Genomic DNA, 22,190 nt, shown 5'->3' on the forward strand with positions numbered 1-22,190 from the left:
TCCTGTGTGATCTATTCCAATTTCAATTTTATTATAATCAATTGGCTTGTAAGTCCCCAATCTGCAGCTCCAGTGAGGCTCTTCATTTTCCAATTTTAGTCTCATGTCATTAGTCTTCTCCTGAATTTCTCTATCTCTTTGTCTATTAATATTGTCTGACTCTCAAATTATATGAAAATCTCCTTAAGAGTAGGAGTAAAGCTAGTCACATGGTATCTCCAGAATAAAGGAGGTTCTATCTCATCTAGTAGAGAGTCACATGTTGTTCCATGTAGGTCAATAGCAGTATTTTTCATTTTAGTTGTTCAAACAGGATTATAACATAAGATTTTTTTAGTTAAATAAATAAACATCATGGATTTTGATCACATAGATCTGGTCCATACTTTCATCACACGTAATTTGGAGAATATGGAGGAGCAGGACGGGGAGGAGAAGCAAAAAATGGAGGAAGAGAAGCACAAAGAAGAGGAGAAAGAGGAGGAGGGGGAGAGGAAGAAGAAGGTGAAGAAGGAGGATAAAAATCCAGCATGAATACCACTGTAAATACCCATTCATGGATTGTATCCCTAAGCAACCAGTGTATTGCCACATCTGGGATAAAGCAGTAGCTCTTTGTTGATATTTCCCTTGTAATTGAAAGGCATGGCCTTTTCAAAGAACATGATGTTTGCTTAGAGAAGACAAGATATCTGTTCTACTTAATTATAAAATATGAAGCCATGTTCTGGTCCATCAGTCTTCTAAAATGGCCTACTGTTCCTGGAGGGTGAGACCATAACTAGCATGAGAAGGTCACTACTGTATTTGTAGTCCACCGTGCTTGTTCCACCTGTCATACATAATCCCCGCACTTCCTAACTTGGAGAAGTAGAAAATCATGGGTGAAATAATTGGCTACATTTTGGTGTTCCAACATAAAATGTATATGCCTTAGGTTTAATTGTAATTTTTAAATGAGTATATTAACATCTGCCATGTCTTACCTGTTAGTTTGCTTTTGGACTATTAGTTTGGACTATTATTTTGGTAGTGCTTTTGGACTATTAGTTTGCTTTTTGTGCACAAGAACATGAATATCTTAGATCCACTGGAACTGTGCCTAATATTATTAGAAAAATAAACTAGGGAAGAAAACCACAGGAAAGAAATGAGGAGATGGAAAAGAAAACAAAGAAGGGAAACCATTTGACATTTAGCAATTAATTAAAGCAGGGTATTTTTCTTAAATCAGACATAGTTCAATAGTTACTGAAACATGAGATGGTGTAATGGCTCATGCCTGGAATCCAGCACTCTGGAAGGCTTAGGCATGAGGATCACTTGAGATCAAAAGTTCAAGAACTGTGTTGACAACATTGTGAGACCCCATCTCTACAAAAAATAATAATAATAGTAAAAATTAGGTAGGTGCAGTGGTGCATATCTGTAGCACTAGCTATTTAGGAGTCTGAGGGGCGGTTCGATTGAGCACCGTAGTTCCAGACTGCAGTTAGCTATGATTGCGCCACTGCACTCCAGCCTGGGTGATGAATGCAGACCATGCATCTGTTAAAAAAAAAAAAGAAAAAAAGAAAAAAAAAGTCACTGAATCCTGTGTAACACTTTTTCATTGAAAATGTAAAGAGAATGGGTTTGTTTTGCTCCAGAGAAGAGATCTTGTATCTCTGCTGTTCAGAAATTTCATGCCAAAAGAACAAGAATAATTTAAATCTAATTTACTTGAATTATATATTTGTGAGTTATGGTCTCACCCTCCAGGAACAGTAGGCCATTTTAGAAGACTGATGGACCAGAACATGGCTTCATATTTTATAATTAAGTAAAACAGGTATCTTGTCCTCTATAAGCAAACGTCATGTTCTTTGAAAAGGCCATGCCTTTCAATTACAAGGGAAATATCAATAAAGAGCTACTGCCTTATCACAGTTGTGGCAGTACACTGGTATATGAATGATATATTATATATAAATTACAAGTGCCTAATAATATTAGGCACAATAATATATATTTTTGTATATTACCTTGAGAATAACCACAATTTCCAATGGGACTGTTCAAATAAACATAGAAGATTTACTTAATAAATATTTCCTTTAAAAATCACACAGAAATTTATTTTATTTTATTTTCTTATTTTACAAGTTCTAGGATACATGTGCAGAATGTGCAGATTTTTTGCACAGGTAAATGTGTGCTTTGGCGGTTTGCTGTACCTATTAACCCATCGTCCGGGTTTTAAGCCCCGCATGCATCAGCTATTTGCCCTGAGCCTCTCCCTCCCTCCCCAACCACCAGCCCTGATGTGTGTTGTTCCCTTTCCAGTATCAGACACGAATTAAAAACATAATTTCTATTAGTGGGATCAATCTAAAGACAATGCGTTTACAAATCTGTTATACAGTTTTTCAAACTTTAAAGTACACAAATAATCTCCTGGACATGTTCTTAAAATTCAGGTTCCAGGTGTACACCCCAAGATTTTGACTCAGTAAGTTTGGAAAAGTAGACGAATAATTTGCATTTCAGCAGGTACCAGCTGATGCTGATTGTGACGGTAGTATGGGGGACATCCGGAGGAACAATAGACTGAGCTGTACAACTTATCTGAACTTAGAAATGAGTTTTTAATACTCGGTTCTTAGCACATCGTATTATACAACCAGTAGTAAGTAGGTGATCTTTTATACATGTTTGTCTATTAATTTAATTAAAATTCTGTTTTTCTCTTTCTGTCTAGTGTAGTTATTTCAATAAATGACCTCTGTGAAGATATATGGGCCCCTGAAAACTCCAAGGAGGTAAATTCAAATTTCTAAACATAAGAAATCAGTTTTATGTGAGAGATATGTGACCAAGCACCTAGAAACTTTTGACATTAAATATGACAATCCTTTTATCATATGGCATCCAAAAGTGACTGAATTTTGGCCAATGTTTACATTCACTTTATTACTTAAAATATTCTAAGTCAATGTAAGCAGGTAAAAATACAAGACAAATAATGATTTGTAGAAGAACTTTGGAAGTGTAGAATAACTCCAATTTTATTATGCCAATTATCACTATTTACTAGAGAACGTGTAAATTTTTTCATAACACGGTAAGTATTATTTTTGACATAGCATTGCTCCATCTTGGACATATATTTGTTGAAAAGTAGTAGATGGTATTCTACAGAAACATCTTTATCACTGCGATCTTTGCTATGCCTGGTTTCCTCCAGCATGCTTTTCCATTGTCTGACTCACTCAGGGCTAGACTAACACTGGGATTAGCATGTGATGGGTCCATTTGCTTTCTGTTTGCCTTGTCTTCAGGATGAGCTATTGCAAAATCACCTAGTTAAGTTTATTTTTAGAATTTGTAGAGACAGATTTGGGGCATTACTTCCTATCTCGATCATATGATCTCATAATTGATGTTATTTTGAAAAACAAAAGGGAGGTTTCAACATATTTAAATACATCAGCCATCTAGGAAAGGACATCTATTGAGGCTTCACTTCGACTTCACTGACTTCTTGACTCTCCTCTTGAGTAAAAGGTAATATGTTCAAGTACCATCTAATACAATGTCTTAACATAAGCTTTTGATTACTAAAATCTATTGTAACTCACTTATGAAAATGTATATTATCTATTGATAACTTATTATAAAGCAATAATGACCATTTATTGGGATCTGAAGATGACTTCCAGATCTCAATTCCTATGAATTAACACCAGCAATCATCTTGCAAAGTAACTAATGTGGAATATGGCAATGTATGACATCCTCTCTGATGGTGGGACCTCAATGAACTATTTTTATTTCCTTGACTTTTATATTAAACTTAAAGTAGAATTTCAAATTTTAAAAGAAGATACTGATAAATTCTCTCTTGCAAATTCATTTTTATAAAAATTAATTTTTTTAATTTAATTTCCTCTTAGTAGTAAACTATTTTATCACTTTTTCATTGGCCTTTCCATCATTAAAAACAGTTCTGTTATAATGCAAAGCATATACTGTATAAGAGTTAGTCATCTCAATCTTACTAATTTATTTAACTCATTTTCATTCATTTGTGTTATGGCAGAAAAGAAAGTTTATTATTCCAATTTTTTATTATTGTTTTACTTGGGAAATACGTTTTTCAAAACTATTAATTATATCTTGATTATCTATGCTTATTTATCATTTATCTGTTAGTAAAAGAAGAGCACTTTCTTACAACCTTTCTTTGATATTCTATTTGCAACACAATTCACAGTCACAAACAACAGTGAAATTGTCTTTCTATATCATAAAAAGAGTCAAAATTAGATTTATCTATTAGGTAATAGAAAAACTTCAAGAAATATATAATTTTTATACTTAGTCCTATACAAGAAGTTTCCATTTAAATGAGTAAAGCAAAATGAATGAAGAAATAATAATGCAAATGAGTTCTTCTTTCTGTGATAGAGATGTAGGGCTGTTTAAGAGTAGGACCTTTTTATTATAATTAGATGAAAAATGTTACTGTGATGTTCTATCACAAGTGACAGGTAAGAGAGATTAGAAAAAAATTTTAAAATATTATCTATTAACGAATTACTTTATAGCTTGCAATTAACAAATAAAAATGCCATGTAATTGTAAGTCTTGTGGTAATTATATTTTCCAGGGGAAATGCTTTTATTTACATGTTTGTAATTTAGAAATAAGCAATCTGCTTTACTTTTTTATATCAGCCAAAGAACTGGATTCACTTGCATATGCATAATTATAAAAACATATCAGAGTCCCAGAGGAGGCTAACTTTGTTGAATAATATTATTTGAAATATTAAATAATCTTCACCAATTCAACTTCTCAAAGTAGCTACAAACATTTTCCCTACGACTTCTCTTCATTTAATTTTCTCTAATAAATATCATTAATGTTCTAATCTCAAGGTCACACCATCCGTGCTATTCTTTAATAGAAATCTGGATCATATTCACTAACTTTATTAGAGAGCAAGTCCCCATTGCTTGTCATTCTACTTTCTAAATATGTCTTTACACTGTACTTTAATTAGCATTCTTAATGTCATTATCTAAGTCTCTTGTAATGTCACAACAACCAAAGTGGTCATCTTTTCTCCAGTTTTGTCCTCCCTACATGCTGGACTGTTTTCTTTTTTTAACATGCTTTCTTCCCTATTTTATTTCTTTATAGGCTCCCAACACCTCACTTTACTCATTCCATATTATCCAACTCAAGCTTGCCTTTCTTCATTACCTTCTTACTCCCATCCTCTTGGTTTGTTTAAGATGTCCATTTGTGTGTTTCATTAGCATATTAATATTTCCAAATTAGAGCACTCACATTAACTTATCAATTCAGGAGACCATGCCTGGGGCTCACACCTGTAATCCAAGCATTTTGAAAGGACGAGGCAGGAAGATTCCTAGAGCCCACGAGTTTCAGAACAGCCTGGGCAATATTGTGAGACTAATAACATTCTCTACCTAAAAAAGAAAAATTCACTGGGCAGGTTGGCATATCATTGTAGTTTCAGCTACAAGTGGAACTAGAGAGGCTAACGTGGGAGAGTGGCTTGAGCCCAGGTGGTCCAGGCTTCCGTGGTCTGTGCTCATGCCCCTGCACTCCAGCCTGGAAAACAGAGCATGTCTCCCAGTGCTTTGAAGCATAATGTCATCAATAGAAGTCTGATGAATGAATGCAAGAAAGAATATGATTACTGATTTTTCTTGTATGATTTTATAGGACTCAGCCAACTATGAAGTTTCTTGTCTTTGCTTTAATCTTGGCTCTCATGGTTTCCATGACTGTAAGTATATCCGGAAATTTTAAAGGATACATTCTCGGTACTTATCCCAAGGGTCTTTCTTATTCCTTATGTTCTGCCATATATTCATGTTCACTTCAATATAGCTTTAGTATTTCTATATATTTTCTTTGAATTAACCTATATAATTTCTTTAAGGACTTATTTATTACATACCTGCAAACACTCAAGTACAATAACTTTAATGTAAAAATAAAAGTAAATTAAACAAACTTCATAAATATGTGGGACTGAGAACTTTGAAAGTATCTTTAAATATGAAAAGCTCCAGACCATCTGAAGTTAGAAATCTGAGGAAAGAACAAGGTACACTTAAATGGAGCCCAAGTATTAGATGGTGTCAAAATAGGAATTTTCAATTCATTTATTGCACAACCCAACTGTTAAAGTTCGCATATAATTTATTTTACTCTTTCTAAAATAAAGCTGCCTATTTTAAGCCATAAAACCAATGCCTGTATTCATTAAGTATCATGAGTTCCCAGCTTGTGTTGTCATTTACTACTGTGTATTAGGAAAAGCACATGACCTCTCTGGAGCTCTTTCTCATTCTCTACTTCCTCGTCCTCTTCCCACTCCTCCTCTTCTTTCTATGAAGTTAATAGAAAATTGGTCACAAAAGAATATTAATACTTCAACTTATCCACTAAATTCTAATGAATGTTTCAAAAAACAAATTGGTTATGATATCACAGTTTATCACATGATTTTATTATAAAAGGATAGAAGTAGAAAAATAAATATATTAGAAGAACAGAGAAAAGCGTAATGCCTGTCTCTATCAGCAAATAAACTTTTGAGCTACATAGAACATATTCATATATAAAGCAATCCAATGTTTCATTTTTCAGTTTCTACTCTCTTATTCACAAATGATAGACTTTTCTTGCCTTTCATAAAAAAGATATATAAACCAAAATGAGTTGATACTTGAATATAGCACATTAATTATAGAGAAGTTTACCTTCACTCATTTTAAAGATGTCATAAAGCTAAAATAACTAATTTAGTGTGTCATCAACCAAAGAATGCCTCCATTCTGTTTAATCATAAATGTGGCTAAGTCAATTTTTATACATACTCTTGAATTATAAAATTAAGATATTAATTACTTTCTCATTTTCTTCTTTTTCAAGAGAGCTGATTCACATGAAGAGGTAAGACATTTTCATTTACTGGAAAACTTGATAATTAATCATATATTGAATCTTTCATCTTTTCTTTTCTTTTTATTTCATAGAGACATCATGGGCGTCATGGGCACCATGGGTATGGAAGAAAATTCCATGTAAGTGTTCTTCTGATAATGTGCACTCTGAATAAGTTTTCTTCTCTGACTATCTATTCTCCTAGAATAATTGATACTTATCTCTCAAATATATGTATATCGTTAATTGCTAAAGTGTATATTGATTTCATGTATTTATATTACAGAGGTTAAAGTCACAAATATCTTGTGTTCTAACAGCCTCTCAATGGAAACTCAATTCCACTCTGAATAAGTCAATTTTCAATTATTCCCTGAGAGCTTAAGTATCTTTCTCTTATAAATAATTACATTGACCTAAAGAATAGTTCCTAATTCTATGAATAATTCCTAGTTCTATGAAGTATAACATATGCCTAATGAAGCATAGAGGCTACCCAGGTAATGTGGTAAGTTTCTATCTTCTAAATATTTGAGGATGATAAAGTTTTTAAATTAAACTTACTGTGCTAAATTAAACAGAAAATTTTATTTCTTTAATGTTTTCCTAAATGTGTGTATAAAAATCTCATATTATTTTTACCTCTAATATCAGTATGAATAGGGGTTCAAAAGTTCTCCTTACTAATATAACAAGTATACATATTTAAAAAGCACCAAGTAAAAAGATGCATAGAAAGGGATGAGGACTGCTTGTGTTAACAGCAGTGGGTATGAAGGAATGTAGGAGTTGTAAGAGAAAGTAAGCTCATTAAAAGAATGAGATGAAGAAACACCACCTAAGTTGGAAACGGTAACTTTCTCCTACCCATTATACTCCATGTTGGGCATTATTATTGCCACAAAAACGTCAACACAAAGTAAATACTTTATCATTTTTACTTGCTTTTAAACACTTTTCTGATAAAAAAGAAAAATGTAAAAATTTGAAAACATTTATGTAGATAACACACAAGGTCATAAAAACTTAAACAATCTAAGCTTTCAGTGACAGTTTTTGTGAAACATTTGTACTGTCATTGTCTCTATTCTCTGCAATTTGCTCTCTCCTTTTGTGTGTATGCAGGAAAAGCATCATTCACACCGAGGCTATAGATCAAATTATCTGTATGGCAACTGATATCCTCAGTAATCTTGGGGCATGATTATAAAGGTAAGCTGACTCTAGTTACTTTTCTTTCCAGAAGTATCAACACTGACAGTTAAAACAAGAAAAAACAGGAAAAAAGCCATTAAGCCAACAACCATTCTAGTTTAAGAAATGTAGCATGGGTTAGCTCCTTGAAGTGTGCTGATTTGTATAAATGCTTCTGAAGCTGTAGATGTGTGGTGTTATTTCTGAGGTCTCTGTTCTGTTCCATTGGTCTATATGTCTGCTTTGGTACCAGTACCATGCTGTTTTGGTAACTGTAGCCTTGTAGTATAGTTTGAAGTCAAATAGTGTGATGTCTTCAGCTTTGTTCCTTTTTCTTACAATTATCTTGTGTATATGAGCTCTTCTGTAGATACGTATGAAATTTAAAGTAGTTATTCCTAATTCTGTGAAAAATGTCAATGGTAGTTTGATGAGAATAGCATTGAATCTATAAATTACTTTGGTCAGTATGGACATTTTCATGAAATTGATTCTTCTTATCCATGAGAGTGGAATGTTTTTCCATTTGTTTCTGTCCTCTCTCATTTCCTTGAGCAGTGATTTGTGGTTCTCCTTGAAGAGGTCCTTCACATGCTTTGTTAGCTCTATTTCTAGGTATTTTATTATCTTTGTAGCAATTGTGAATGGGATTTCATTCATGATTCAGGTCTCTGCTTGCTATCTGATCTTCAACAATCCTGACAAAAACAAGCAATGGGAAAAGGATCTCCTAGTCAATAAATGGGTACTAGGAAAAGTGGCTAGCCATATGCAGAAAAGTGAAACTGGACCCCTTCCTTACACCTTATACAAAAATTAACTTAAGATGGATTGAAAATTAAATGAAAAACCCAAAACCAAAAAAAGACCCTAGAAGAAAACCTAGGTGATACCATTCAGGACATAGGCATGGACAAAGACTTCATGAAGGAAATGCCAAAAGCAATGGCAACAAAAGCCAAAATTTATAAATGGGATCTAATTAAACTAAACAGCTTCTGCACAACAAAAGAAACCATCATCAGAGTGAACAGGTAGCCTAGAGAGTGGGAGGAAATTTTTGCAATCTACGCATCTGACAAAGGTCTAGTATCCAGAGTCTACAAGGAACTTACACAAATTTACAAGACAAAAACAATCCCATCTAAAAGTGAGCAAAAGATATGAACAGACACTTTTCAGAAGAAGACATTTATGTGGCCAAAATGTGAAAATAGCTCAACATCACTGATCATTAGAGAAATGCAAATCAAAATCAAAATCACAGTAAGATACCATCTCACACCAGTCAGAATGGTGATTATTAAAATGTCAAGAAACGATAGATGATGGCTAGGCTGTGAAGAGATAGGTGGTGAGAATGTAAATTAGTTTAACCATTGTGGAAAACTGTATGGTGATTCCTCAAGGATCTAGAACCAGAAATACCGTTTGACCTAGCAATCCCATTACTGGGTATATACCCAAAAGAATATAAAGCATTCTACTATAAAGCCATATGTCTACATATGTTTATTGCAGCACTATTTACAATAGCAAAGATATGAAACAACCCAAATGTCCATCAATGATAGACTGAATAAAGAAAATATGGTATGTATACACCATGGAACACTATGTGGTCATAAAAAGGAATGAGATCCTGTCCTTTGCAGGGACATGGATGAAGCTGGAAGCTATCATCCTCAGCAAACTAACACAGGAACAGAAAATCAAACAGCACATGGTCTCACTCATAAGTGGGAGCTGAACAATGAGAACACATAGGCACAGGGAGGGGAACAGCACACACCAGGGATGGAGGGTAGGAGGTGACAGAAGGTAACATACAGAACTGATCAATAGTGCTGCAAACCACCATGGCACATGTATACCTATGAAACAGTCCTACACATTCTGCACATGGATCCCTGAACTTAAAGTAAAATAAAAAATAAAATTAAATAAAAATGCCTCTGAGGGAAAGTTTCTGTTCACTACTGTTAGGAGACAGAGTTCTGAGTAGGGGAACCCCTACGTTGGTATCCTGACTCTGACAACTAGTTTCATGACCTTGAAGTATTCCTAATCTTCTCCAAACCTCAGTTTCATAAGCAACAAACACATATTATAATAATACTTACACTCTTTATAGAATTTGTAAGGCTATTAAGAGACATTTTAGAAAAGCCCTTGATCTGGAAGGCGTATGGTTATGGCCATGGGCTTCTCTGCCACTAAATCTGTTCCTCGTTGTTATTTGAAGTTTTCTGTCCTAAAATGTAATCTTTGGAGAAGATGCACAGCCGCCATCGGGGAACTCATGAGAAATTAACATTTTATGCCTAAGTAACTCTAATGAGCAATGGCTATAGGAATTACTAACAAAATATCAACAAGGAGATGGGAATTTTCAGAGAAATAGGAAATGGTAACAATGTCCTTTTTAGAAAGTCATTTTTATTTATCTATATTTACAGCATAAAATGTTCCAAAGTCTATGAGATATTAATATTATACTTCAAAATAAAGCAATATTCTACAATACTGTTCTACAATTCAAAATTGAAATAGTTCAAAAGATTTCAAATATTTTTCAAATATTTTTAAATGTATTGGGAAAATTTACTCTTATTGAATTCCTGCTCTGTGTGATATTACAAAGGCCTGATCTTGATCCTCCAGATGTTAGATAATTGCTAATGACATTTAATCAGGGGAGAATATAGTTAAAATACTATTTGTGGGAGATAGATGAAATGTGGAGGCTATATTTAAGTGCTAGAATAAAATAAGGTAATGGAAAACATCAAGAAAAATTTAAATTGCAGATGCTGAATGATAAATTTATTTTTTCTGATACCCACTTCAAGAGTATTGTCTATTCTGTCTCAAATATTATTTTGGTCCCTGCATCATAATAAGTAAAACTATCTAAAAATAAATAATTTGTACCAGGAAAAGTAAAAATGTATTTACAGGAGTATCAGTTTGGGAGATAAAGTGTTATTTTCTTTTTCTTCACAGGTTTGACTGGCAAATTCACTTTTTACTGGTTTATTGTCATTCATCATACTGCATCACACTACCGCTGCTTTTTGAAGAATTATCACAAGGCAATGCAGAATTGACCGTGATTCACTGAATTCCATGTTTCATGATACTTACCTTCCTAATTATCATTTGATTAGATACTTGTAATTTAAACTGTTAAGCTGTTTTCACTGCTCTTTCTGAGTAATAGAAATTCATTTTTCTCCAAAAGCAATAAATTTCAAGCACATTATTATGTTTATGCTCTTTATTTCTCTTTTTTATATTTATATATATAAAGATTTACTTCTTCACTTTATTTTCCCAGTTCGAGTAGCACTGACTGTAGTACTTTATACCATAGCTCTTTTGAAATGATATTTTTAATTTAGCATGTTATATTCATTTTATCTTACAAACATATGGTCCTCAATCACATCTAGATTACTAGACCTATTGATGCGAAACCTTGATTTGTCCCTGGTGTCCTTTGCCACAGCACATTTCTTAGCATTGAACATTCTCACATTAACTTATCTCAGGCCCTACACGCCAGCAGATAACCCCTATGTCACTCCACAGCAGTAGGCAGGCACTCAGAACACAAACCATCTAATGCTCTCTATCGGTTTGTCAATATATCCATCAAACACAAGTTCATTGAGTGATACCAACGGTCACTCTTTCAGATGCTGTAGTTAGAGAAAGACAGTCAGAGCCCTGTTGTCAGAGCTGTTACATTGCATTTGGGGGATGCAGACAACAAGTAAACAAATAGCACATGACTCAGGTAATAAATGTGTTACAGAAGTGTAAGGCAGGACTAGGATATAGAGGCAGCCTCAAGTAGGATAGTCAAGGATAGCCTTTCTGGTATGGTGACCTTTTAGAAAAGCTGCCAATTAAGTATGGGAGCAAGCATGAAGAAAGACATTTTCAAGCAGAAGAAATAACAAGTACAAATCCATTGTGAATTTTACGAGTTGTAGAATAGGTTTTTCCACTTCTGTGTAAATTAATGTTGGTAAGTTCATAGGAGTGGCATTGAATCTGTACATTGTTTTGGATAATATAGCCATTTTAATGATATTAATTATTCTGATCCATGAGCATGGAATGTTTTCCATTTCTTTGTGTCTTCTGTGATTTCTTTCAGCAGTGTTTCGTACTTCTCCCTGTAGAAACATTTCACCTCCTTAGTTAGATATATTTATAGGTTTTTATTTTTTGTGGCTATTGTAAATGAGATTGTGTTCTTGATTTGGTGCTCATCTTGCACATTACTCATGAACAGAAATGCTACTGATTTTTGTGCATTGATTTTGTATCCTGAAGCCGTACAGAAGTAGTTTATCAGTTCCAGGAGTCTTTCCAAAACCTTAGGGTTTTGTAGGTATTGAATTGTATTGTCCATGAAGAGAGAGAATTTGACTTCTTTTCCTCTATGGATTTTTTTTATTACTGTAACTTGTAGATTGCTCTTACTGTCTCTTTCAGTATTATGTTGAATAGGAGTAGTGTGATTGGACATCCTTGTCTTGCTCCAATTCTCAAGGTGATTGCTTCCAGTTTTTGCCCATTCAGTATGGTGATGGCTGTGGGTTTGACACAGCTCGTTCTTCTTATTTCGAGATACGATCCTTCGATGTCTAGTTTGTTAAAGATTTTTATCATGAAGAAATGTTGAGTTTTATCAAAAGCTCTTTCTGCATCTGTTAAGATTTTATGGTTTTTGCTTTTAATTCTGTTTATTTGGCAAATCACATTTATTGGTTTATGTATGGCGAACCAATCTTGCATCTCTGGAATGAAGCCTGCTTGACCATGGTGAATGAACTTTTTGAAGTGCTTTGCGATCGCTTTGCTAGTGTTTTGTTGTTTAGGATTTTGCATCTATGTTCACCAAGTACATTGTCCTGTAGTTTTCGTGTGTGTGTGTGTTTCTTTGCCAGGTTTGGTGATTCTGGCTTCATAGAATGAGTTAGAAAGGAGCCCCTCTTCTTCAAATTTTTGTAAAAGCTTCAGTATGATTGGTGCAAACTCTTCTTAACATGTCTGGTAAAATTAAGCTGTGAATCCATGTGGTCTGGGGTTTTATTTGGTTTTTGTTTTTTTTGTTTGTTTGTTTTTTGTTTTTTGTTTTTTGGTTTTTTTTGAGGTTTTTAATTACTGAATCAACAGTGAAACTAAATATTTGTTTTGGGTATAAATTTCTCCCTGGCTCAATCTTGAGAGATTTTCTCTTTCCAGGAACTTATTCATTTCTGCTCGATTTACTAATTGTGCTCTTAGAGGTGTTTATAATTGTCTCTGAGGATCTTTGCAATTTTGTGGGCTTAGTTGTAAAGTCACCTTTGTCATTTCCGTTTGTTCTTAGTTGAATCTTGTCCTTTATTTTTTCTTTATTAATCTAGCTGGCAGTTTACTGATCTCATTTGTACTTCAAAAAACTAACTTTTGATTTCATTGATTTCTTGTATGGTTTTTGCTTCCAAGTTTCATTTACTTCTTCCTGGAGATCTACCTACATGTGGAGTAGACAGGGCCTCACTGTGCCACGACCTATGCACAGGAATGGTGGGGTGGCTTAGGCTGTTGATCCAGGCAAGACTATGTTCTCAATACCTGGAGATCTGCCTGAGTGTGGAGAGGAAATGAACCCACTACACCCCCGTCTATGTCCATAAAGGGTGTGGTGGCTCAGACTAATGTTCCAGGCAAGGAGTGGCTCTAAATGCCTGAATTTCTGCCTGGAGGTAGAGCAGAGAGGGCCCTACACACCACAATCTTGGGGTAGCAGGAGAAGGCACCTAGTAATGACACATGCAGACTGGTTCTAGGTCAGCAGTCTTGCACTTGCAGCATGTCTCATCACAAAAGAGAAATAACAGCTCTAGCAGCTCTCCTCTGCACCACAATTGTGAGGTGGCAAAAGCACAATTCTGGTGCCTAGTTTTCCAGTGCTTTCCATAATTCTGGCTATGAAGGTTCTTAACCCACTCCAGAGCAGGCACTTTAAACTCTGGCCTGAGACTCAAAAGCCTGCACAGCCATGTTCTCAAGTCACCAAAGAATGGCTGACTTTGTATTAAAGTCCTCTATGTAAAGCACCTGTATTAAAAGTGGCATCCTGCCGTCAGTCCTGGGTCTGTGAAAATGTCTGCAGATTTTCCCTTCATAGTGTCTCATAACCTCTCCCAAAGTTAGTTTCAAGGCTTGGAAGAAACAAAATCCTCTCCTTTGGGCTAGGTTGCTCAGATCCTCAGTAGAAAGATGAGTCAGAGAGGGAGGCCCTCTGCATCTCTCACATACTGGGGCTTCACCCACTTTGGTCAGCTAAATGTTATCATGGGGTATGTTTGCACTTGTTCTCCTCTGTAGGACCTGAGGTGTCCTTTGTGATTCCAGTACAATCTCACTTTCCTCCTTGAATTAAAACTCAGAGACACCATCTTTATGAACTATCTTACTATCTTCAAGTGTCAGAAGCATGTCAAAAGTCTCTACTATGCATCCTGAAATAAAAAGAAAAAGAAAAAAACACAACTTGCTTTATTTTCTCTTTTTATTTTGTGTTTGTTTGTTTTGTTTGTTATTATTTAAGTTCTGGGATACATTTGCAGAACATGCAGGTTTGTTACATAAGTACCATGGTGGTTTGCTGCACGCATCAACCCATCATCTACATTAGGCATTTCTCCTAATGCTATTCCTCCCCTTAGCCCCCACCCCACAACAGGCCCCGATGTGTGATGTTCCCCCTGCTGTGTCCGTGTGTTCTCAATGTTCAACTCCCACTTATGAGTGAGAACATGCAGTGCTTGGTTTTCTGTTCCTCTGTTAGTTTGCTGAGAATGATGGTTTCCAGCTTCATCCATGTCCCTGCAATGGACATGAACTCATCCTTTTTCATGGCTGCATAGTATTCCATGGTGTATATCTGTCACATTTTCTTTATCCAGTCTATCATTGATGGGCATATGGGTTGGTTCCAAGTCTTTGCTATTGTGAATGGTGCTGTAGTAAACATACATGTGCACATGTCTATATAGTAGAATGATTGATAATCCTTTGGGTATATGCCCAGTAATGGGATTGCTGGGTCAGATGGGACTGTTGATCCTTGAGGAATTGCCACACTGTTTTCCACAATGGTCAAACTAACTTATTAATTACTAATTTATCTTTGTGGTGTTCTCTGTATTTCCTGAATTTGAATGTTGGCCTGCCTTGCTAGGTTAGGGAAGTTCTCCTGGATAATATCCTGAAGAGTGTTTTCTAACTTGGTTCCATTCTCCCTGTCACTTTCTGGCACACCAATCAAAGGTATATTTGGTCTTTTCACATAGTCTCAAATTTCTTGGAGGCTTTGTTCATTTCTTTTCACTCTTTTTTCTCTAATCTTGTCTTCTCACTTTATTTCATTAATTCAATCTTCAATCACTAATATCCTTTCTTCCACTTGATCAAATTGGCTATTGAAGCTTGTGCAAGTGTCACGAAGTTCTTGTGCCATGGTTTTCAGCTCCATCTGGTAATTTAAGGTCTCCTCTACACTGTTTATTCTAGTTAGCCATTTGTCTAATCTTTTTTTCAAGGTTTTTAGCTTCCTTGCAATGAGTTAGAACATGAACCTTTTGCTTCGAGAAGTTTGTTATTACCAACCTTCTGAAGACTACTTGTCAACTCGTCAAGCTCATTCTCCATCCAGTTTTGTTCCCTTGCTGGCAAGGAGCTACGATTCATTTGGAGGAGAAGAGGTGCTCTGTTTTTTGGAATTTTCAGCTTTTCTGCTCTGGTTTCTCCCCATCTTTGTGGTTTTATCTACCTTTAGTCTTTGATGTTAATGACCTACAGATGGGGTTTTGGTGTGGATGTCCTTTTTGTTGATGTTGATGGTATTCCTTTCTGTTTGTTAGTTTTCCTTCTAACAGACCTCTCAGCTGCAGGTCTGTTGGAGTTTGCTGGAGGTCATTCCAGACACTGTTTCCCTGGGTATCACCAGCGGAGGCTGCAGAACAGCAAATATTGCTGCCTGATCCTTCCTCTAGAAGCATCGTCCAAGAGGGGCACCCACCTGTTTGAGGTGTCTGTCTGCCCCTATTGGGAGGTGTTACCCAGTCAGGCTACACAGGAGTCAGGGACCTGCTTGAGGAGGCAGTCTGTTCATTCTCAGAGCTCGAACACAGTGCTCAAAGAACCGCTGCTCTCTTCAGATCTGTCACACAGGGAAGTTTAAGTCTGCAGAAGCTGTCTGCTACCTTTTGTTCTAATATGCCCTGTCCCCTGAGGTGGAATCTATAGAGGCAGTAGGCCTTGCTGAGCTATGGTGGGCTCCACCCAGTTCATGCTTCTTGGCCTCTTTGTTTATACTGTGAGCTACTTAAGCCTGAGTTACTCAAGCCTCAGCAATGGCAGACACCCCTCCTCCAGCCAGGCTGCAGCCTCGCAGGTAGAACTCAGACTGCTGCACTAGCAGTGAGCAAGGCTCCGTGGGTGTGGGACCCACCGAGCCAGGCACATGAGGGTATCTCCTGGTCTGCTGTTTGCTAAGACTATGGGAAAGCACAGTATTTGTTCAGGAGTGTATCATTTCTCCAGGTACGGTATGTCACGGCTTCCCTTGGCTAGGAAGGGGAAAGCCCCTGACCCCATATGCTTCCTGGGTGAGGCAATGCCACGTGCTGCTTCGGTTCATCCTCCATGGGCTGCACCCACTGTCCAACCAGTCCCAGTGAGATGACCCAGGTACCTCAGTTCAAAATGTAGAAATTACCAGTCTTCTGCATCCATCTCCCTGGGAGCTGCAGACTGGAGCTGTTCTTATTTGGCCATCTTGGAAGCCAGCCCACCACCAAAGTAATCTTCCCAAAGATTACCAAATTCATGTGACATAAAGGCATCTGAGTTAGCCTCTATTAGTCTGATAAGCACTGACTTTTCTTTAAGCCAATAGATTAGAGATCTTTCAAATAACTTGGTAGTGAAATACCACTTCCATGTGACACATACAATTATATAAATATAACAGACATAAAAAGGCAGGTCCAGAAGATTTTTCATTTGGCTGTTTTGAAAAAACTTGCTCCCTTACTTTAGAACCTTAATAAACGTTACAGGAGCCAACAAAAGGTGAAGGAGAGAATTACAATCTCTGGCCTTTTCAAAAGAGGAACACACCAAACTTCAGAGATATCAATCTGAATAATTAGAAAAAGAAACGTTTCTTGAACAAGCAGTCATATTATTTTAGATGAAAAAAATCACAATATAAGATTCTTTCTCATATAAAATTAAATTTCTATTATCCTTTTTGTTTACCAACGGTACCTTTTTATATCTATAACTTCCCTTACATTTTTCTTATTTTCTGTTTCCTTTTACTTCATTTTATATACCTCTAAATAATCTTTGAATTAGATGGAAAACATTTACCTTTTAATTAAAAAAATACTTTTTAACATGTTTCTCTGTATTTTTTAAATTGGAAACTACTCAGACATTTAATTAATATCTATTATTTAATATAACCTCAGATTATAAATTATATGACAAGTTTAGTATAGTGGATTGAAGCATCCTGGTAGTGGGTGCGTCTCCACAGTGTTTCATCCCTGAGTCATTTCCGCCCTCTTACATGCCTTGGTTTCTCCCTTCAGAGGTCTGGCACCTCCAAGAAGGCTCAAAAGATAGAGTAACCAGCTCCCACATGCATTTACTTAATAACTACTTTTGTTGGGGGTTCCCTGTAGGGCTGCTGTACATCGCAGGGGGTCAAGCCCCCAGACATTTTCACCTGGCTTCTGGTTACCCAGCAGCACCGTTTGCCTGGGAGAGGCAAAATGTCCTTTCTCTTCAGAGTGAGAAAACTTAGTCTCTCATTTATCTACGGAAACAACAATTCAGTTCTTCATACAAATGTGCAGACAAGCCAATTGTGCTTAATTTAGGGAGAAAAAGCAATGGAGAAGTCCCTTTAGAATATGCCTCTCAGAACTAGAAACCAAACAGGTTGCCCAAAAAGGGGCCATTCTCCTTGTCTTTAGAAATAGGCAATGGAAAAGATCCGTTTTAATGCACCTCTCAAATAGAATTAGGATCCTAAACAACTTCCTAGGAGGAAAAAAAAAAAAAAGCAGCTCAGCATAAATCAAGAACCCGCAACCAAAGGGAAGTTCAGGGCTCAGGAGGACTTGCCAGTTTCACTAGAGGAGAAGCTCAGAGTCAGGGAGGCTTTCCACGGGCCCCTACTTGTACCCTGGCTCTAAGTTTGGGAAGCTTATTCAGAGTCCTGAGTCTTCTCTGAGGCCCCACATGTTCAGGCAACAAATTATTGTTCACAAAAAGAATCAAACTCTGTAAAATATTTGAAGAGATTTATTCTGAGTCAAAAGTGAGTGACCAATGGCCTTTGGCACAGACCATACGAGACCCTGAGAACATGTCCCCAAAAATGTCTAGGGTACAGCTTAGTTTTATACCTTTTAGGGAGACATGAGGCATCAATCAAATACATGTAAGATATATTATACACTGGATTTATACAGACAGGTAGACACTTCTATTTGTCCACTAAGTTTTTTTGTTTGTTGGTTTGTTTTTTCTTACGAGGATTTCTAGATTTTTATTTTCTGGCTCTCATTTCCCCACCATCCCCCCTTTTTAAACTAAGACTAGAAAATATTAATCAGCCTTCCTGCCCTTCCCCAAGGTTCTCAGCATCCCCCACCAGCTGGCTTAAGGGACATGGATTTTATTTCTGCACAAAGAGGGACGTGGGGGGAAGGAGATATATAGCTAAGACCACAGAAAGCTTGTTAGCCAGGGAATAACTCCCCTCTCCCTTTCAGGGGTCAGGCCTAGATTAATCACTTGGCCTTTAATACTAATCACCTGACGGTTGTTATATGTTCTGCGTCTAGTTTTAAAATAATGAAAACTGAGGCTTGTGCTGAACATATGCACACATTTTGAAGACAGACCTGAAATGTGACTTTGGATAAGTTTATTAACCTCAGTTTTATAAATCTGTACACACACACATTCACATAAAGTGCCTAGCCCATCACAGCAGAGCTCTCCATAGCTCAGCGGTTGTACCAATAAGACATTAGGGATTCTTCAGAAGCCAGCCTTCAGACCTCTCATTGTGTTTTGAGATCATTATTATCAATTTGGATTTAAAAAACAAGGGCCCTGTAAAACCCTTTAAGTCTTCCTCATCTCAGGTTTTAGGGATGCTAACTGATAAAAATTAGGGGTTCACAAGGTCACACTGCCCCTAGAAGCAGGCACTGGAAAGAAACAGGCAGCTCTTCTTTATCCCAAGCAGAACCTCTGTCGACTTGCCCATTGATGGGTTCCATTCACCTGGGCTTGGAATCCCAAAGGGGAAGAACCACCTTTACTGGAGAAACAGTCCAAAGCCTGGGGTTGGAGTTGGTGGAGCAACTCTTCACTGTGCTTGCACCTGGGCTGGGGCAGGATCCTGAACCTCTCGGGGGCATAGCCCGCGGAAAGTGGTCGGCTTGTTGGTGAAGGGGTGCCACTGGCCTTGGATGCTAGGATAGTCGGTGTGGAAGGGCTTGCGGATGCGGATCACGTCCAAACCCGACTGGTTGGCCAGCTTCTGCACCAGCGTCGAGATCTCCTCGACCGACTTGCAGTGGATGCTCTCCTCGCGCATACCCCGTTAAGGTATTCGGTCACTACTCTGGGCACGCAGCACGGATGCGAATTCACATATATTACGACCCCCTGGGTTCCGTCGGGCGAAGTCGATCACCTCCCGCTCCCCGAACTCCCTGGCGCCGCGAGACTAGGCGCCGTCACGGCTGACGCTGAAGCTCAGACGCTGCAGCTGCTGCACGTAGCAACCCAGTCAGTTGTGCAGAACACTGGCCAAGAAGCGGCTAGGAGTCCCGCGCGCAGTCATAGCTACAGCTTGGAGGCCGCGGGGCCTAAGCGGCGAGGAGGGGAGCGGGACTTGTCCACTAAGTTCTAAGGGATGTTTCAAAAAACAACCTACGTATGAGATCAGAATTTATAATATTGTTTTTGTACAAAAGGATAGAAGTGAGAAAACTCTTATATTCAATCTTTAATTATAAAATTAAGATACTCACTATTCTCTCATTTTTCATTTTTCCAAGAGAGCTAATGTATCTGAAGAAATACGTTACCTCCATTCACAGGAAAACTTAATAATCAAACACATATTGAATTCTTAATCTTGTCTTTATTTTCATAGAAATATCATGGGTATAAAAGAAAATTCCTTTCAAGGATTCTCTTGATAATGTTGTTCAGTCCAAATAAGTGTTCTTTTCTGATTATTTAATCTCCTGGTATAATCTGTGATAATTTTTGAAATATATGTATATTATGAACAGCTAAAGTGTATACTAATTTCATTTATTCATGATACACTGGCAGAAATCCCAAATGTCTTAGAGAATTTAGGTGGAAATTCATAATGCCAATTTAAAGAAGTCAATTATTCTCTGAGAACTAAAATAAATTTGGTAAATAATTATGTTGACATAAATAATAGTTAAAAGCCAGTTCTACCAATTATAATGTATGCTTATACTGCCATATTACATGTGCTGGCAATCACACAGGTAATATGGGAAGTTCCCATCTTTTGATTTGTTGATGGTGATAAAGTCTTCAATTAAACTGGCTATTCTAAATAAAACAGAATATAGTATTTCTTTAATATATTTCTTAATGTGTATCTTTGATATGTCATTATTGTTTGATCTCTCATCGTAAAGTGATGGAGTTTAAAAAATTCTTCTTAGTAATATAATAAACACATTGATAAAATGGCACCAAATAAAAACATAAACATCGGGGGAGGATAGTTATTTGGGTTAAGAGAAGGCAGAGTTAAAGAGTGTAGTAGTAACATGGAAAAACTCCACTTAAGTTGGAAGTATTAGATTTTTCTTCCCCGTAATACTCAATGATGGGCAAAGTAGTAGCTTAAAGGTAGTGTTATATATAAAAAAAAAAAAAGGTTCAATCCTCATTTGGAGTGGTTGCCTATAATCAGTGTTCACATGTGTACTACAAAACAAAAACTGTCAACAAAGAGTAAAAATGTAAATGCTTTATGATTTTTACCTATTTTTACATATATGTTTTATAAAAATGGTAAATCTAACTAGTAGTTTAAAAATGATACTGCAGTTGGTATACGAGTTGCAGTTGATATAACAAACTACGCTTTTAAACACATTATTGTGAAACACTTGCACTGTCACTGTCCCAATGGTCCACAGCTTTCTCTAGTTCTTTTGTCTGTATGCAGGAAAGGTCTAACCAATATCAACCATTTCCAGACTATTGGCCATATCCAGCATATCCAGCGTATTACCTATATCCCTATCCATAGCCTTACAGTATTCCTCAGTAACCAAAGGGCATAAGTATAAAAGTAGACTAGGTCTAGTGATATATTTTACTTTCCAAAAATATCCATGTTCATAGTTAAAAGAGGAAATCAAACACAAGACATCAAACAAACAATAGGCCCAGGAAGAGATGTGGGATGATTTACCTTCTTGAAATGTATTTATTTATACAAATAACTCTGAGAGAAAGTTTCTGTCCTGTCGTGGTTAACAGGCTGGACTCTGGAGGGGTGGAAACCTGAGTTTGTATCATGTTCCTGACAATTACTAGTTTCTTTACTGTATTAGTCCATTCTCATGCTGCTGATAAGACATACGCGAAACTGGGTATTTTGTAAAGGAAAGAGGGTTAATGGACTCACAGTTTCACGTGTCTGGGGAGGCCTCACAATCATGACAGGAGACGAAGGAAGGGCAAAGGAACTTCTTACATGGCCACGGACAAAAGGGCATGTGCATGAGGACTCCCATTTATAGAACCATCAGATCTCCTGAGACTTATTCACTACCACAAGAAGAGTATGGAGGAAAATGCTCCCACCACTCAATTATCTCCACCTGGCCCACCTTTGACACATGGGGTTTATTACAATT

General features: G+C 36.7%; 1 protein-coding gene and 1 pseudogene across 1 annotated transcript; one reads left to right on the forward strand and one right to left on the reverse strand.

Annotated features, from left to right (window-relative positions):
* Positions 1–1,955: 1,955 nt before the first annotated feature.
* Positions 1,956–20,110, reverse strand: LOC105477349 (large ribosomal subunit protein mL43 pseudogene; annotated as a pseudogene).
* LOC105477348 (histatin-1) lies at positions 2,739–11,309 on the forward strand. Its single transcript, XM_011733823.2, has 6 exons — positions 2,739–2,801; positions 5,740–5,803; positions 6,958–6,978; positions 7,062–7,109; positions 8,095–8,181; positions 11,170–11,309. The coding sequence occupies exons 1-5, from the start codon at positions 2,758–2,760 to the stop codon at positions 8,146–8,148; spliced, it is 231 nt and encodes a 76-aa protein (XP_011732125.1). The 5' UTR covers positions 2,739–2,757; the 3' UTR covers positions 8,149–8,181; positions 11,170–11,309.
* Positions 20,111–22,190: the final 2,080 nt, after the last annotated feature.

Source organism: Macaca nemestrina, chromosome 3 (genome assembly GCF_043159975.1).
Source record: "Macaca nemestrina isolate mMacNem1 chromosome 3, mMacNem.hap1, whole genome shotgun sequence".
NCBI classification, from domain to species: Eukaryota; Metazoa; Chordata; class Mammalia; order Primates; family Cercopithecidae; genus Macaca; species Macaca nemestrina.